The following is a 15464-nucleotide window of genomic DNA, read 5'->3' on the forward strand; positions in this document are numbered from 1 at the left end:
CCACATACATGAACGTGTTCATGTATGTGGTGCATCCAAATACATGTGCTATACAAGACTAAATCAAACTGTTTGTCTTCTCATGATTGTTTAGTTCTATCCAGTGCTTGAAATGGAAATCTAGAAGTGCTGGTACTCACTAGCCCAGGGTGCCTGTTTGCTGCTGAGAAGTGCGTGTACTCTCCCATTAAACGTAGTGCATCTCTATGGGAAGTGTAGGTACTCTCCCTCTCAAAATGAAAGGAGTGCAGGTTTCTAAGGCTGACATCAGTCAGTAGTCGCCCTATCACCCCGGCCCCCCTGTGTGAGTGGGGTGGTGGTTGATCCTTCCTCCTTCAGTATCTGCATCCTGATTGCCCTGTTCCTTGTTTGGAGAGGATGTGAGGCAGCTGTGTAAATGTTAAGATTAGCTGGGCTGCACTTCCTCTTCTGTTGCTCCTGGATACGGGCTTATTTAGATCCTCCTGTAGCTGAGTTCACAACAGCACAGAATTCTCAGACTGCTTTAAATATTTGATAGAGCAGAAATAACTAGTAAACCTTGTGCAGATCCCGCTATTGGAAATTGTTTGCATTTTTTAGAGTAACTGTGTTTAGAACTTAAATATTAATAGAATAACATTACATATTTTTAGGACAAGCATAACTCGTTTCAATGTTGTGTTTATTTTGCAAGGTCAAGCCGAGACAAGACCAGAGGCCAATATATCTACAGCAGAAGAAGACGCCCACGGTCTACGATGAAGTCTGCTTCCAATGAGCCGAGCCTTTCACACTTGATGGGAAAACATTATATTTGTGCACCAATGTGGAGCGGAGATGCTTGGTGACTATGAGTGGACGAAAGACCATAGGCACCTCGATCATAAATTCTGAATTGTTTAGGGTAACTCCAGTTCCCCCCATTCTCTGCATTCTTCAACCAACCTCAGCACTCACCGACAAAGACAGCAGAAGACGTGTGGACCAAAAATAGCACAGACCAGTGTAACTTATATTTGGAATGCTCTGTTTATAGGCATGCTCCCAAAAAAGTTGTAATTGCTTCACGGAGGAATAAGAAGGAAATCTGGAAAGTACCTGCTGGGGTCTATGGATTTGGGCATCCGCATCTCCTTGAAAATCTTTAAAAAAGGATGCTAAAAAGAATCTTATGCGTGAAAGAGGCAGAAAATGTTAGGATCCTGATTGGTTACTCAGGGGAACTCAGTATAGGCGTGAAAATGTGAGTGCAGACAGTCACTGCTAGTAACAGTCATACAGACTGGGGTCAGCACGTTAGCCGCACTGGAGCCTAAAGTGTTAGTGCCAAGATCCTGCAAGAAGATAGATCAAGAGGGTTGGGTGAGGAAGTCACAAGTAGTGAAACTGACCAGATGCAGGTATAACACAATTGCGATTGTGACATGAAGGCTTCATGGATAACCATGCACCAAAAGTGCGGGTTCAGGGGCTGAGCCATCAGGTGTGCAACTGGTGCAGTGGCACTGGGGCCAGATGATTGGAGGCCCATCCTGCCCTACACCAGCTGCCGTTTACTGAAAACGCCAACCCATCCCTGACCTATGGCATTGCTCTGTGTTTACTCTGGGGGTTTAGAAGGAGGGAAGAGGGGCAGTGAATAGTCTCAAGTGTAGGGAAAGAGAGAATGGAAAGATACGGTAGAGAAAGTAGAAATGAAAGTATAAAGAGAAAATGGGGAGAATAGATAAATACGGGACAGATATGGGGGTGGATGGGTAGTGACGGATTGAAGACTGTAGGGGACATTGGAAAGGGGAGGGTGGTGAAATAGAAGGAGGGAACTATGCATTTGTGAAGTGAGAGATACATGGCTCAAATGAGATACTGGAAAAGTCAGAGATGTATAGCAGACAGTGAAGGGAAAGTGTTTGAGGTATACAGGGAAGAACTAGGACACAGAGGATGAAAAAAAGATGGAGGTGAGCACAGGTAGATCCAAAGGAGAATAGAGAGATAGAGTGGAGAGCAAACGAAATGGTGGAGAGATACAGGTAGTTGGGAAAAGAAATGAAGGTTTAGAATAAAAGAGAGAATTAAAGGAACAGTGAGACAAGGAAAACATATAGAAGGTGGAAGTGCATTGAAGAGCTTCAGGGGGAAAAAGAAAGAGTTGAGAGGAGAGAGAAATGACAACATTAAAAGTTAGAGAAGAGAACAGTAAGGTAGAAAGAGGAGTAGAGAAATACAGGAGAAAGAGGGTGAAAAGTAAAAGGTAGTGAGATACAAAGGCGCAAATAGATGTAGCGATACAGAGAGATTTGCACTAAGGGAATAAGAGCCAAGTGACATGCTAGGAAGTGGAGATCAGTAAAAGGTGTAAAGTATCTGAATACATATGGATAAAGCGATGCACGAGAGAATGGGAGAATGTAGGAAAGAGTGAAGAAAGGCAGGAAAGGAAGATTGATAAAAATGGACTGGTGTGATGCCTGAGAAAAGAAAGGGAGGAGAAGGTTTAAACAATGTACTGAGAGGAAACATGTGCGGGGAGTGGATAGAAGGTAAAAGTGATGCAGGTGACACTGGGGAAGGGTGAAAGGCTGGTAGTAGTGAGATACAATGTCCATGAAAGGAGAGTAGAGACAGGGGAAGTGGAAGCTGGGGTGAGTGAAAGGTGAACAGTAGCCTGATCCAGGAGGATATAGAAGAGAGCGTGGGATTGAAGATTTTCAGGGACTGATGCGGCAAACAGAGGACTGAAGGGATAAAGGAACAGCAGCATACCTATAATTAGTGCAGTGGGTGCAATGGCACAGGTGTCCAGGAGTGTGCAGAGCCCATGCCCCGCCGACATCCTCCCAGCAATTTCAGTTGTTTTTTACTACCTCACCTGTGGGATATGGTCTCTTTTTCTTTCCTTACCTCAGGGCCTTACACCCCTGGCAGCATTGCTATGCCACTGCCACGGCTAATAGAAGTGACATCCCAAACACTTTGACCCTGATAGCATTACAGCGCTGACCTCTTGCCCCTGCTTTAGCATTGAAATGACCTCCAATATTCTACTGAGTTAGGGGTGACAAAGATCTGTAACTGCAGATAGTAATCTAGGTTCAGATAACCTAGTTTACTTCTTGATCTTGCCTTCATTGCCTCTGAAACCAGTAAGGGCAGTGCTGTTGCTACTAAAGGACAAGGCTGGGTAGTAACTGCTACTCCTGGTTGGGCCTAATTGACATCCATGGAAGGCAGGTCTCATCAACAAAGTTAGGAAGGCCTAATGTTGAAATTACTAGAGAAAGGGTTTATACAGCTGCAGGTCAAGACTGGAACATAGACCAGAACCCAGCTGTTATCCTCATGTTGACTAAAGTGGAAGGCCTTGTCACTGGTATCAAAGCTTGCTTCAGAGCCTCAAAGTTTTCCTTATTCTCCACCCTTAAATGGCACCTGCGTAGATCACTTCCATTCAGGATCTCGCATTACGATAATTACCCCTGCCAATGATCAGGTGCGTCAAAAAGCGCCTTACCTATTTTCATTCAATTGTGCTGGCATCCATATTACACGCCATGTTTCAGAGATCGTTGTCTAAAGCATATATTCCTTGCATAACGCTAGTTGATACCTGATGGGATTATTAGCTGTAACAATTTTCTAGCCCATTGTTCTTGTCAAAAACGGTGTACCAGAGTCAAGAACATGGGCATTGATTCACCAAAATGCCATGCGTAGTGGAAGTGACATCACATTCCCGTTCACCATCACAGGAAGTGACATCATATGACCCCTGATCTCTATCTTTTCAAGGAAAGCATGTCATATGACCCTAACATCACAACAATCGAAATCACTTAATTTCCATACTAACTGCATGATTACTATTTCAGTATAACACAGACAAATGTCTATTTTAGGTATCACCTATAATATGGTGCTGTTAAGCTTTGAAAGTTCTGAGGCATAATTCAGGCCCCGAATTGTAGTGGGCAAGCAAAACGGGTACACCAGACCTTTTCTTTGTGGTTTTCCTCCTGATTAAATTTTAAAAAGAATGGGTAAACATCGTACATTTCATGGCACAATTTTCACATACATTTGCTAAAATGCCATAGTGTGGAAAGGACATTCATTATATATTCAAATCCTTTGCCAGGACGATGAAACCTGATGGTCCATTGCTACATTTCATATACAATGACTGCGAAATATATATTTATGTATTTGTTTGTTCCTGCTTGTTATTTTATAGTTGAATAAAAAATGTTGCAGAAGGCTCATGAAAATGGCTTTACTTTTATTCATCATGAATCGTTTACATTAATCTTTTACATTTACAGGGCTACAAAAACATCTAAATTAGCAGATCAGTGATTGCATGTTTTAATGAATGTAACAGGGCAAACAGGTATAAATACAGGCCCGAAAAGTGGAATAGAATACTATATTTACCACCACTAAAGGCCACCTAGTGCAGACGACCAAGCTGTCTTGGTTTGAAACTGAGGATGTGAAAGCAGAGTCACCCGTGATTTCCAAATATTGAACCTGTAGTCCATTAATATTGCTGCTTCTCCAACTTCTTGTTCGCACTGGGGTAGTCATGGCAGTTGACAAGATTCCCTCACAGTTGCAATATCTCCTGAAGAGTGCTGGTTGGCGCGAGCTGGTGTTGAAAAGGTGTGTGACGGCTTTGGATTCTCACCATTTTTTCTCAGACCAAATTAATAAATGTGTGAACATCTAGGGCCTCATTTATGAAAAGTGACGCATCGCTGCGTGAAAACAGCGATGCGTCACTTTTCACTGCGCTCTCCCTGCGACATGATTGATGCGTCATATTTATAATATGACGCATCATGTCGCAAGGAGTTACAGATACGTCAGTATTTCTGACGTATCTGTAGGCGCAAAAGTGACGCATTGCTGGAGTGTGTCACAAAAGTGACGCAACTCTAGCAATGCTTCCTTTCACATGGGGAAAGCCCCATGTGAAAGGGCTTGTGTCAGTCTTACGCCTGCTGTGAGGCAGGCGCAAGATTTTGACGCAACAGCGTCCTAAAAGTGACGCAGTGAAATCTCATAGATTTCACTGCGTCACTATTACGAGGCTTTTTGCGGGTGAACGCCCTCTCTGCATACATTATACCTGACGCAGGTATAATGTAGCGCAGGGGTTTACAAAGTGACGCATCTGCTTAGATGCGTCACTTTGTAAATAGTGCGCATCAGGAGGCATGTTTTACGCCGCCGATGCGTCACAAAAAGCGACGCATCGGAAGCACAAAACTCACGCAAGGCCTCATAAATGAGGCCCCTAGATTTCACCCTGAGCACCCCAGGCAGAGAAATTCACAAACTTCAGGAAGTAATCGTAGTTTTCTCAAGAAGTACTGAACGTTCTCGAGAAAAAAGTTAAGCAACCTCACACACCTCTATCACAAGCAATGCCAGGGAAGGGGGGAGTGTGTTCACTCTCTCCCCTGCCACCCGACCCCATTGCCTTCGCTGTCTGGTCTCCTTTAGCTCTCCTCCTCCCATATAATCATATTTAGTTCCTGTCACTGATGTGGCACTAACTGTATCAGGATGCTGAACATGTTGCATCATTATTATTGTTATTGCTACAGCTATTTTTATTAATACTAAATATATTAACACTACCATCGATTATGTACAGCTCTCAGATGTTCCAGGGTCTGTTTAGCTATTAAATATTTTAAATAAATCTTTAAAAAATAATTCGGGCATTTTGATGTTAGGTGTAGAAATGGGTTTCCATTCTCATAGATATGCCACATCCAATAATTTTGCAAATAATAAAGAAATTAAAGCTGACCAGGGGCCGTATTACATTAAGTGCCCCAGGGGCGCAACGAGCGTTTGCGACCACGTTGCGCACCCCAAGGGCGCTTAGGTATTACAGAAGGGGCCGCAGACGCTTGTGTGGACCCTTCTGTAATACCGATAGCGCTCATAAAGCACCAGTGTCATCTTGAGGGGACATTCCCTCATTTGCATGGGGGCGTGCCCCATGCAAATCAAGTAATCCCTTTGCCTCTGCGCCCGGGCCCTATTTCAGACACGGGCGCAGAGACAAAGACGCCCTCAGGAGGCTCACTGACAGTGCGCTATCTAAAAGGTTGTGCACTGTCAGTGCGTCCCCTGAGAGGAGTGCTCTAGAGGGGGGAAAGGGGGTCCTATGGACCCTCCAGACATGCCCTTGCCGATGGGTACAGTCACTGACTACACCCGCCTGCAAGGGGATCTCCAATCCCCCCTTCATAGTGCAGGCCGGTTGCCATCTGAACTGTGAAAACATGGAACAGCTGTAAAGCTGCCGCTCTGTTTTTCACAGGAATGTGCCACCCTGGGGGCAACGTTAGTTCGCAGCTGCTCTAGGGGCAGCGCATTCATGGTAATAGGGCATGTTTTCATTATTTGCCCCAGGCGCACCTTTTTCAAGCTGCACCCGGTGCAAACAATGAAAATGCGCATTTACCATAATATGGCCTCTGATGGCCTACGTTGTTGCATGGTGTAGCCCAGTGTTGTAGCATGCTGGAACCCTATGTTACATCATGATTTAGCCCTATATTGTGGTATGGTGTAGCCCAGTGTTGCAGCACAGTGTAGCCTTTTGTTGTTTTCTTTTGTTTTATAGTGTGCCCTATGTTGCAGCATGGTGTGCCCTAAGTTGTGGCACACTGTTGTCCTTTGCTGCAGCAAACTGTTGCCTGATGTGGCATGGTGTAGCCCTGCATTACGGCATGGTGTAGCCCTATTTTGAGACACACTGTATCTCGATTTTGCAGCTTGGTGTAGCCCTGTGTTACGGTGTGGCATAGCCCTGTGTTGCGGCATGGTGTAGCCCTATGTTGCTGCATGGCGTAGCCCTGTTTTATGGCATGGTGTAGCCCTATGTTGCTGCTTGGCTTAGCCCTGTGTTACCACATGGTGTAGCCCTATGTTGCTTCATGGTGTAGCCATGTGTTGCGGCATGGTGTAGCCCTATGTTGCTGCATGGCGTAGCCCTGTGTTACGGCATTTTGGTAGCCCCATGTTGCTGCATGGCGTAGCCCTGTGTTGCGGCATGGTGTAGCCTTATGTTGCTGCATGGCGTAGCCCTGTGTTACGGCATGGTGTAGCCCTATGTTGCTGCATGATGTAGCCGTGTTACGGCAAGGTGTATCCCTATGTTGCTGCTTGGCGTAGCCCTGTGTTACAGCATGGTGTAGCCCTATGTTGCTGCATGACGTAGCCCTGTGTTACGGCATGGTGTAGCCCTATGTTGCTGCATGACGTAGCCGTGTTACAGCATGGTGTAGCCCTATGTTGCTGCTTGGCGTAGCCCTGTGTTACAGCATGGTGTAGCCTATGTTGCTGCATGACGTAGCCATGTTACAGCATGGTGTAGCCCTATGTTGCTGCTTGGCGTAGCCCTGTGTTACAGCATGGTGTAGACTATGTTGCTGCATGACGTAGCCGTGTTACGGCATGGTGTAGCCCTATGTTGGTGCTTGGTGTAGCCCTGTGTTACAGCATGGTGTAGGCTATGTTGCTGCATGACATAGCCGTGTTATGGCATGGTGTAGCCCTATGTTGCTGCTTGGCATAGCCCTCTGTTACAGCATGGTGTAGCCCCATGTTGCTGCATGACGTAGCCCTGTGTTACGGCATGGTGTAGCCCTATGTTGCTGCATGGCGTAGCCGTGTGTTACGGCATGATGTAGACCTATGTTGCTGCATGGCGTAGCCGTGTGTTACAGCATAGTGTAGCCCTATGTTGCTGCATGACGTAGCCGTGTTGCGGCATAGTGTAGCCCTATGTTGCTGCATGACGTAGCCCTGTGTTATGGCATGGTGTAGCCCTATGTTGCTGCATGGCGTAGCTGTGTGTTACGGCATGGTGTAGCCCTTTGTTGCTGCATGGCGTAGCTGTGTGTTACAGCATGGTGTAGCCCTATGTTGCTGCATGACGTAGCCGTGTTGCGGCATAGTGTAGCCCTATGTTGCTGCATGGCGTAGCCCTGTGTTACGGCATGGTGTAGCCCTATGTTGGTGCTTGGCAAGCCCTGTGTTACAGCATGGTGTAGACTATGTTGCTGCATGACGTAGCCGTGTTACAGCATGTTGTAGCCCTATGTTGGAGCTTGGCGTAGCCCTGTGTTACAGCATGGTGTAGCCTATGTTGCTGCATGACGTAGCCGTGTTATGGCATGGTGTAGCCCTATGTTGCTGTTTGGCATAGCCTTCTGTTACAGCATGGTGTAGCCCCATGTTGCTGCATGACGTAGCCGTGTTACGGCATTTTGCAGCTTGGTGTAGCCCTGTGTTACGGTGTGGCATAGCCCTGTGTTATGGCATGGTGTAGCCCTATGTTGCTGCATGGCGTAGCCCTGTTTTATGGCATGGTGTAGCCCTATGTTGCTGCTTGGCTTAGCCCTGTGTTACCGCATTGTGTAGCCCTATGTTGCTGCATGGCGTAGCCCTGTGTTGCGGCATAGTGTAGCCCTATGTTGTTGCATGGCGTAGCCCTGTGTTACGGCATTTTGGTAGCCCCATGTTGCTGCATGGCGTAGCCCTGTGTTGCGGCATGGTGTAGCCCTATGTTGCTGCATGGCGTAGCCCTGTGTTACGGCATGGTGTAGCCCTATGTTGCTGCATGGCGTAGCCCTGTGTTACGGCATGGTGTAGCCCTATGTTGCTGCATGGCGTAGCCCTGTGTTGCGGCATGGTGTAGCCCTATGTTGCTGCATGGCGTAGCCCTGTGTTACGGCATTGTGGTAGCCCTATGTTGCTGCATGGCGTAGCCCTGTGTTGCGGCATGGTGTAGCCTTATGTTGCTGCATGGCGTAGCCCTGTGTTACGGCATGGTGTAGCCCTATGTTGCTGCATGATGGAGCCGTGTTACGGCAAGGTGTAGCCCTATGTTGCTGCTTGGCGTAGCCCTGTGTTACAGCATGGTGTCGCCCTATGTTGCTGCATGACGTAGCCCTGTGTTACGGCATGGTGTAGCCCTATGTTGCTGCATGACGTAGCCGTGTTACTGCATGGTGTAGCCCTATGTTGCTGCTTGGCGTAGCCCTGTGTTACAGCATGGTGTAGCCTATGTTGCTGCATGACGTAGCCGTGTTACGGCATGGTGTAGCCCTATGTTGCTGCTTGGTGTAGCCCTCTGTTACAGCATGGTGTAGCCTATGTTGCTGCATGACGTAGCCGTGTTACGGCATGGTGTAGCCCTATGTTGCTGCTTGGCGTAGCCCTGTGTTACAGCATGGTGTAGCCTATGTTGCTGCATGACGTAGCCATGTTACAGCATGGTGTAGCCCTATGTTGCTGCTCGGCGTAGCCCTGTGTTACAGCATGGTGTAGACTATGTTGCTGCATGACGTAGCCGTGTTACGGCATGGTGTAGCCCTATGTTGGTGCTTGGTGTAGCCCTGTGTTACAGCATGGTGTAGCCTATGTTGCTGCATGACGTAGCCGTGTTATGGCATGGTGTAGCCCTATGTTGCTGCTTGGCATAGCCCTCTGTTACAGCATGGTGTAGCCCCATGTTACTGCATGACGTAGCCCTGTGTTACGGCATGGTGTAGCCCTATGTTGCTGCATGGCGTAGCCGTGTGTTACGGCATGGTGTAGCCCTATGTTGCTGCATGGCGTAGCCGTGTGTTACAGCATGGTGTAGCCCTATGTTGCTGCATGACGTAGCCGTGTTGTGGCATAGTGTAGCCCTATGTTGCTGCATGACGTAGCCCTGTGTTACGGCATGGTGTAGCCCTATGTTGCGGCATGGCGTAGCTGTGTGTTACGGCATGGTGTAGCCCTTTGTTGCTGCATGGCGTAGCCGTGTGTTACAGCATGGTGTAGCCCTATGTTGCTGCATGACGTAGCCGTGTTGCGGCATAGTGTAGCCCTATGTTGCTGCATGGCGTAGCCCTGTGTTACGGCATGGTGTAGCCCTATGTTGGTGCTTGGCAAGCCCTGTGTTACAGCATGGTTTAGACTATGTTGCTGCATGACGTAGCCGTGTTACGGCATGTTGTAGCCCTATGTTGGAGCTTGGCGTAGCCCTGTGTTACAGCATGGTGTAGCCTATGTTGCTGCATGACGTAGCCGTGTTATGACATGGTGTAGCCCTATGTTGCTGTTTGGCATAGCCTTCTATTACAGCATGGTGTAGCCCCATGTTGCTGCATGACGTAGCCGTGTTACGGCATGGTGTAGCCCTATGTTGCTGCTTGGCGTAGCCCTGTGTTACAGCATGGTGTAGCCCTATGTTGCTGCATGGCGTAGCCGTGTGTTACGGCATGGTGTAGCCCTATGTTGCTGCATGGCGTAGCCGTGTGTTATGGCATGGTGTAGCCCTATGTTGCTGCATGGCGAAGCCGTGTGTTACAGCATGGTGTAGCCCTATGTTGCTGCATGACGTAGCCGTGTTGCGGCATAGTGTAGCCCTATGTTGCTGCATGGCGTAGCCCTGTGTTACGGCATGGTGTAGCCCTATGTTGGTGCTTGGCAAGCCCTGTGTTACAGCATGGTGTAGACTATGTTGCTGCATGACGTAGCCGTGTTACAGCATGTTGTAGCCCTATGTTGGAGCTTGGCGTAGCCCTGTGTTACAGCATGGTGTAGCCTATGTTGCTGCATGACGTAGCCGTGTTATGGCATGGTGTAGCCCTATGTTGCTGTTTGGCATAGCCTTCTGTTACAGCATGGTGTAGCCCCATGTTGCTGCATGACGTAGCCGTGTTACGGCATTTTGCAGCTTGGTGTAGCCCTGTGTTACGGTGTGGCATAGCCCTGTGTTATGGCATGGTGTAGCCCTATGTTGCTGCATGGCGTAGCCCTGTTTTATGGCATGGTGTAGCCCTATGTTGCTGCTTGGCTTAGCCCTGTGTTACCGCATTGTGTAGCCCTATGTTGCTGCATGGCGTAGCCCTGTGTTGTGGCATAGTGTAGCCCTATGTTGTTGCATGGCGTAGCCCTGTGTTACGGCATTTTGGTAGCCCCATGTTGCTGCATGGCGTAGCCCTGTGTTGCGGCATGGTGTAGCCCTATGTTGCTGCATGGCGTAGCCCTGTGTTACGGCATGGTGTAGCCCTATGTTGCTGCTTGGCGTAGCCCTGTGTTACAGCATGGTGTCGCCCTATGTTGCTGCATGACGTAGCCCTGTGTTACGGCATGGTGTAGCCCTATGTTGCTGCATGACGTAGCCGTGTTACTGCATGGTGTAGCCCTATGTTGCTGCTTGGCGTAGCCCTGTGTTACAGCATGGTGTAGCCTATGTTGCTGCATGACGTAGCCGTGTTACGGCATGGTGTAGCCCTATGTTGCTGCTTGGTGTAGCCCTCTGTTACAGCATGGTGTAGCCTATGTTGCTGCATGACGTAGCCGTGTTACGGCATGGTGTAGCCCTATGTTGCTGCTTGGCGTAGCCCTGTGTTACAGCATGGTGTAGCCTATGTTGCTGCATGACGTAGCCATGTTACAGCATGGTGTAGCCCTATGTTGCTGCTCGGCGTAGCCCTGTGTTACAGCATGGTGTAGACTATGTTGCTGCATGACGTAGCCGTGTTACGGCATGGTGTAGCCCTATGTTGGTGCTTGGTGTAGCCCTGTGTTACAGCATGGTGTAGCCTATGTTGCTGCATGACGTAGCCGTGTTATGGCATGGTGTAGCCCTATGTTGCTGCTTGGCATAGCCCTCTGTTACAGCATGGTGTAGCCCCATGTTACTGCATGACGTAGCCCTGTGTTACGGCATGGTGTAGCCCTATGTTGCTGCATGGCGTAGCCGTGTGTTACGGCATGGTGTAGCCCTATGTTGCTGCATGGCGTAGCCGTGTGTTACAGCATGGTGTAGCCCTATGTTGCTGCATGACGTAGCCGTGTTGTGGCATAGTGTAGCCCTATGTTGCTGCATGACGTAGCCCTGTGTTACGGCATGGTGTAGCCCTATGTTGCGGCATGGCGTAGCTGTGTGTTACGGCATGGTGTAGCCCTTTGTTGCTGCATGGCGTAGCCGTGTGTTACAGCATGGTGTAGCCCTATGTTGCTGCATGACGTAGCCGTGTTGCGGCATAGTGTAGCCCTATGTTGCTGCATGGCGTAGCCCTGTGTTACGGCATGGTGTAGCCCTATGTTGGTGCTTGGCAAGCCCTGTGTTACAGCATGGTTTAGACTATGTTGCTGCATGACGTAGCCGTGTTACGGCATGTTGTAGCCCTATGTTGGAGCTTGGCGTAGCCCTGTGTTACAGCATGGTGTAGCCTATGTTGCTGTATGACGTAGCCATGTTATGACATGGTGTAGCCCTATGTTGCTGTTTGGCATAGCCTTCTGTTACAGCATGGTGTAGCCCCATGTTGCTGCATGACGTAGCCGTGTTACGGCATGGTGTAGCCCTATGTTGCTGCTTGGCGTAGCCCTGTGTTACAGCATGGTGTAGCCCTATGTTGCTGCATGGCGTAGCCGTGTGTTACGGCATGGTGTAGCCCTATGTTGCTGCATGGCGTAGCCGTGTGTTATGGCATGGTGTAGCCCTATGTTGCTGCATGGCGAAGCCGTGTGTTACAGCATGGTGTAGCCCTATGTTGCTGCATGACGTAGGCGTGTTGCGGCATAGTGTAGCCCTATGTTGCTGCATGACGTAGCCCTGTGTTACGGCATGGTGTAGCCCTATGTTGCTGCATGACGCAGCCTTGTTACGGCATGGTGTAGCCCTATGTTGCTGCATGATGTAGCCGTGTGTTACAGCATGGTGTAGCCCTATGTTTCTGCAAGGCATGATGAAGGTCTATGTATAATGCTGTGTAATGTTCCCTGCAAATCTAATACCTTGAACACTATTCTAGGATAATAACTGAGAGTTCTAGAGAACTTTTATCTAGCACACCCTGAAGGATGGTTTTATTACACACATCTCCCTCCCACTCACCTCCCAAGAATACATATTCATCGATCAACTCACTCTCCGTCCACTAACTCATACATGCATCCGTTAAATCATTTACACCCCCTCTACTCGGGCATCAATTGGCTGCAAGGGAGGTTAACAGTAAAGGGGCTAATGTTACAGACGGGGCCAATGGAAAGCAGGCTAAGGAGGGAAGAAATTGAAGTTCAGATGAAAATAAAAATAGGTGATCTAGAAAAGCAGTACAATGTATTTAATTTAAACTTAAATTAAGGAGAATGGGAGGAATTTAAAATATATATATATGAGATTGACAAACAACTTGTGACAATATAGCTTACATCTGGATTGTTTCAGTTGCCAGTTAAACAGCAGAAACGTCAACGATACTGGCAAACACATTAAAGTTAATATTTCTCAAAAATAAACATCTTTTTCTCTATGAACATGAGCCGTGCCGAAAAAGGAAATATTTCCTCGAGACGTGGCCTCCAGTTACGCATCCAAGGTTTAAAAAAAAGTTTCCCCCTCAAAGTTAGTTTTCCTTTCAAAGCTCGCGCGCATTCACCCACACAGTTCAGTCAGTGCTCAGCAGAGTTCCCCAGACGGAGCTCGTTTAAAGCAGGATGTGGTCAGTCCTCGCTACATGGCTCACGCTAATTGCGGCGGTTTGTTCAACTAGGTCACTCGCGCGTGGGCAGTTTCAGACACAGTCTCCGTCTGAAGTAAAATAGTTGACTTTATTTACCACACATGGCTTCTATAAGACACTGCACAAATCACCCATAAAAAGGGAAAAAATGAATGGATAACAGAGAACCGAAATTCAAAAGAGCCGCAAATTCCCACTGTTAGACGTGAAAGTCGTGCAATAATCACAACCAGCTTTTGTACAAAAGAAACATGTGGACATTCTGAAAAAATAGCTCTGATGAGGTCGTTGTTCCTCTGTGTTTCTCTACTACAGCTGATAGAAGTGTGTATTCCATGGCTGGCCCTGAAGAAGGACAACTTTTGACTACATTCGCCACCATTCCCAGGAGACCACCTGATGGAAACGAAGAGGTAATTGAATAAACTCTAAATTTGTGTATGTAAGTTTGGCAAGATTCTTTAGTGTCTTGAAACGTAATAAAAAAAAGTACACAACAAAGACTTTTTAACACTATTACACTTAGTCCTAATGTAAGCTTTTATAAATGGCTACTTCTTTTTTATGAATGGCTGCAATAATTGTTTTCCACAAGGGTGGGGAGAAGCTGTGGACCTCCTACTGTCCACCCAAGTTCTGAGACCCAGTAGGGCCTGTTTTGCTGGTCCTACAAAGCTGTGAAAACATGGAATAAACGTGGTAAATTATAGACCAAAGAGGCTTTGTAACATAGTAGTTGCTTTATGAAGGGACAGTAGCCAGTTTCAGCAGAGGACCGGTAATAAGTTTAATCAGACCATGAATATCATGGTATCATGGGCCATGGTACACCATCGTTTACCTTTGTGAGACATATAACATGGAAACTAACGAAGGGCCTTCACTGAAGTCCTTCGAACATTTACTTGAAAACTGTTGCACAAGCCCTACCTCCTGAATCATCCGATTATCTATCCAACAGATGATTGTAAAACATTTGGTTAGCTATCAAACATGGACCAAACTGGTTTGTTCCATTCTTGTGGATCTTTCTCAACTTGTTCAATTCATCATTCTTACCCAAATTTGCTCATCCTTATGGGAAATGACAACACTTGGGCACACCACCACCAGGGCTGGTCTGTCGTAGTGGGCATTGGGCGTTTGCCCAGTGGGCCAGAAAGGTGGGGGTGGTTTTGGACCCCTGTGGGCCTTTTTAATATTGGCAGCCTGTAACAAAAGTGGCAGCGGGAGTGGTGCTTCCCACTAGCACGCCCCACCCCTTGGGGGCCGGTCGAGCTGATTCCCAGGGCTAGTTTCAGTTCCCAGTCCGGCCCTGACCACCACCTTACTTGCTTTGTGCGGGTGACCAGTCCCACTCATGGTGCAGGACATGATCTCAAGCTGCTGCTACGTCTATCACCGTCAGGTAATGCCAGTCAGAGTCCTGTTTGTACCAGATGTTAATCTATCTCTTCATGAATCAGGAGTTCTTCTGATCAAAGTTGGCCACATCTGAGCACAGCTATCCCTTCCTATGCCAAATACATTTCAGTGCACCCAAGACTATTCCCTTCTTCATACCATTTACTCTGGGGATGTAGCAGACAGCCTGTATAAATCAAGCTAGAACTGCAGTTTTTAGGTTTCGCCCTGGCCGTAGCACAACGCAGCAGTGCTCGCGCAGGGCGAAATCTTATGATCCTACAGTGTGGGGCTTTGTCCCGACTTCTCTTCCATTGGCTATCTCCATAAATGGAGGCCAGCCATTGGAAGAGATGGTTGTCAATTACTCTTTCCCCGTCACAACGTGATTCGGGGGCGTTTCTGTGTCTTTTTTTAAGTCCCGCCCCCACACCCTCCCTCTCGCCGAGGTCCGCGGCTTGATGCGATCCGTGGGCGTAAGTCCCGCCCCCCCACAACCTCCCTCTTGCCGAGGTCCGCGCT

The 15464-nt window shown here is 47.9% G+C and overlaps 1 protein-coding gene across 3 annotated transcripts in view; it reads left to right on the plus strand.

Annotated features, from left to right (window-relative positions):
• Nucleotides 1-15464, plus strand: part of LOC144799345 (SLAM family member 9-like) — a 465872-nt gene that overhangs the window by 362917 nt on the left and 87491 nt on the right. For 2 of the 3 annotated variants that reach the window (XM_078670604.1, XM_078670603.1), the window contains one exon: nt 677-4250. In XM_078670604.1, coding sequence (XP_078526730.1) covers nt 677-830 — 154 coding nt within the window. In that variant the 3' untranslated portion in view covers nt 831-4250. Of the gene's footprint in view, nt 1-676; nt 4251-13853; nt 13952-15464 lie in introns of those variants that run through there. The other variant, XM_078670602.1, reaches the window with a different exon arrangement.

Source organism: Lissotriton helveticus, chromosome 12, assembly GCF_964261635.1.
Source record: "Lissotriton helveticus chromosome 12, aLisHel1.1, whole genome shotgun sequence".
NCBI classification, from domain to species: Eukaryota; Metazoa; Chordata; class Amphibia; order Caudata; family Salamandridae; genus Lissotriton; species Lissotriton helveticus.